Here is a 2,963-nt window from a genome sequence, read left to right as displayed (position 1 = left end):
GGGGGGGGGGGGGGGGAGAGAGAGAGAGAGAGAGAGAGAGAGAGAGAGAGATCAAAGATTCAGTCCGGACAGCAGGAGAAATCAGGAGGAAACTTGTATTGGCTGCAGGTCAAACTGCATTAGGTATGAGCAGGCAGCAAGTCCCGATAAATCAGGAGGATGCAGCATGATAACAGAATTGTGAATGTTGGAATGCACGACTCAATTTAGACAAAAAAGAAGTGTGTGTGTGTGTGTGTGTGTGTGTGTGTGTGTATGTGCATGTGTGTTGTCTTTGCTCACTGGTGGTCGTGTTTCCTCTGTAGCTTGGCCAGTTCTCTCTGTTTCTCTTTGTATCGGCGCTGTAGCTCAGCCAGCTGGACACGCATGGCTAGCTCCTCCCCTCCCATCGTCTCCATGGAGCCCTTCACTGGGCACACCTGACACACACACACACACACACACACACACACACGCACGCACACACACACACACATACACAAAGCAGGGGAATTTCAATGCTGAACACACACTGAGTTCAACAGTCTTTGGATATGTGAGGAAGCCAGCTTGTGTTTGGGCAGCTTCGTGATTGAATGGATTTTCCTGTAACCAGAACTTTGGACACTGCGGCAATTTATGTATGACGGACATTTATGCTTAAAGGCAAGGATTTCTGGGAGATCGACCTGGTGCTGCGTGTAAAACTATTGCACACATGATGATGGATAACGAGCAATAAACAAGACGAAACAGGGACTTAACCTTTTACTGATTTTAAGGTTTTTAGAAATTGCTCTCTGATGAATTGCAGAATCATTTATATAAAAAAGGTACATTTTAAATTCTAAAAATCAAATAACACAAAATATATCTATCATATTTGTTGTAGCCAGCTTCATTTCTGGGACTATTTAAAGAAGAGTGAAAAATAATGACGCACCCGTGTTTATAGACTGACATCAATTTCACTTATAATTGAATCATAAAAAATATTTCTGGCTAGCTAAAATCCCATTTAGTCAAAATGTCTACTTACCAACAGCAAGATTCAACCACACAAAAAACAAGATTATTTCTCATGTCACTTAAAAGCTACAACGGGTATTTCATTACTGCTGAGTTACTGCTATTTGTCTGCTATTTGTCTGACTCCATTATTACTCAACACACTTAAACGTACACTACAGTGCTTGCATGGTTGATTTTGATGCCCATGTTTGCCTCACTGAGGATGAAGTGCTTTGAACACTTGTTCAGTTGCTTTGAATAAAAGCATTGAGATAAAACAAAAAAAAGACAACCTACTTCCATTATCATCTTTGGGTTTCAACAGTTTAGTAAAAAAACAAACAAATGAGGTGTGTTTCCATTGTTCAACACTTCCCCACATTTTCAGCATGAATGATTTATGTTAACATGCATAAACACACAGTATGCATTCGGTAAAGCCTCACCGGCTCGTGACGAGGAGTCCAGCTGCACTTCCTGCGCAGGTTGAGCCTCTTCCTTATTGGACACTGCTGGTCCGCCCCCAAACCCACAACCCCTCCCCCCATCTCCAGGGCACGGGCGGCCGCCAGCGTCGCCAGACTGTGGAGGTCAAAGGTCAGCATGTCCTCACCTGCACGGAGACGGATTGTTTCGGTTTAGATTGGTACATCACGCGGCAGCTGACACAGCGTTATGAAACACGCTGTGCGCTGAGCGGATTTATTTCTGGAACGATGAAACCGTGCCTTGAAAAGTGGTGATATTTATGATATTAGCTGTGTAGTTTATTTGATGTATACTGGTGTTCCTGCTTCATCGTACACACAGACAACAAACACAAACACACACACACACACACACACACAAGGGGGAGCGGTAGAAAACGATCTCTACATCTGTCACTGTCATTAACTCTGTCATTGTCACAGCATCAGCAGATGAAACAGAATATTCATGAGACGGTCCACACACACACACCTATGCAAAAAAAACACACTCATTCTGATCACACACTTGCACCTACAACATTTTCGCTGAGCTGCGCAGACATGGGCAAACTGCACGAGTGTGTGAGGGAGGATTAGAGAGAAGGAGAACGACGGGCAGCAAGGAGGAGGAGAAGGAGGAGGAGGAGTGCAACGCAGTGAGAAGAAGGGAGGGGATGGGGAGTAAAGGGGAGGAGAAGCAATAAGAGGCAAAGTGTTTATTGAGCTATCTATTTATTCTCCTACATCTCCTCATTATGGACATGGACAGAATCCAATTTCCCCTTCGAGGAGAGGAGATGAGAGGAGAGGAGAGGAGAGGAGAGGAGATGAGATGAGAGGAGAGGAGAGGAGATGAGAGGAGAGGAGAGGAGAGGAGATGAGAGGAGAGGAGAGGAGAGGAGATGAGATGAGATGAGATGAGATGAGATGAGAGGAGAGGAGAGGAGAGGAGAGGAGAGGTTTTTCTGGATCACTCTCAGTCTGTGCACTAGAGCAGCAAGACCTATCCACTGACATCTGATGTTATTAAAAACCTGTGTGTGTGTGTGTGTGTGTGAGGGAGATGGAGATAGAAATGCGGTAAACAGAGGAGGAAGAAGAAGGCAGGAAGGAAGGATGGAGTCTTCTGTGAAGCTGGATTTTTGAAAAACGAGAGCGCGGACGGTAGAACAAACGGATGTGAGACCGACAGGTAACTGCTCAGAGAGAGAGAGAGAGAGAGAGAGAGAGAGAGAGAGAGAGAGAGAGAGAGATAGTGAGCAAGAAGGAGCTGAGAGACGTGGCTTTGTCCTGTCCCGGCTCGCAGAGGTCAATGTCATCTCATCTGTCAGACCTCTGAGCCAATGGCACGCTCCGATTACCCTGACAGGATGACATCACCGCTGACATCACCACGCCTAGTTTGGTATCCTGGGAGATGGCCACAATCGATAGATACCTTCCGCCCACAGTATACCACACACACACACACACACACACACACACACACACACACACACACAC

General features: G+C 45.7%; 1 protein-coding gene across 1 annotated transcript in view; it reads right to left on the bottom strand.

The window, feature by feature from the left end:
* The window catches only part of bahcc1b (BAH domain and coiled-coil containing 1b), a 16,534-nt gene extending 14,257 nt beyond the window's left edge, over positions 1-2,277 (bottom strand). The window contains exons 1-2 of the mRNA XM_031843898.1: positions 1,437-2,277; positions 283-419 (exon numbers count right to left, since the gene is read on the bottom strand). Of these exons, the coding sequence (XP_031699758.1) occupies positions 283-419; positions 1,437-1,595 (296 nt within the window). The 5' untranslated portion in view covers positions 1,596-2,277. The remainder of the gene's footprint in view (positions 1-282; positions 420-1,436) is intronic.
* Between the last annotated feature and the right edge of the window lie 686 nt (positions 2,278-2,963).

The sequence above is a fragment of the Anarrhichthys ocellatus genome, unplaced genomic scaffold, assembly GCF_004355925.1.
Source record: "Anarrhichthys ocellatus isolate YVR2014 unplaced genomic scaffold, GSC_Weel_1.0 scaffold4, whole genome shotgun sequence".
Taxonomy (NCBI): Eukaryota; Metazoa; Chordata; class Actinopteri; order Perciformes; family Anarhichadidae; genus Anarrhichthys; species Anarrhichthys ocellatus.
Note: the sequence above shows the minus strand (reverse complement) of the source record. Positions and strands in the feature narration are given on the sequence as shown.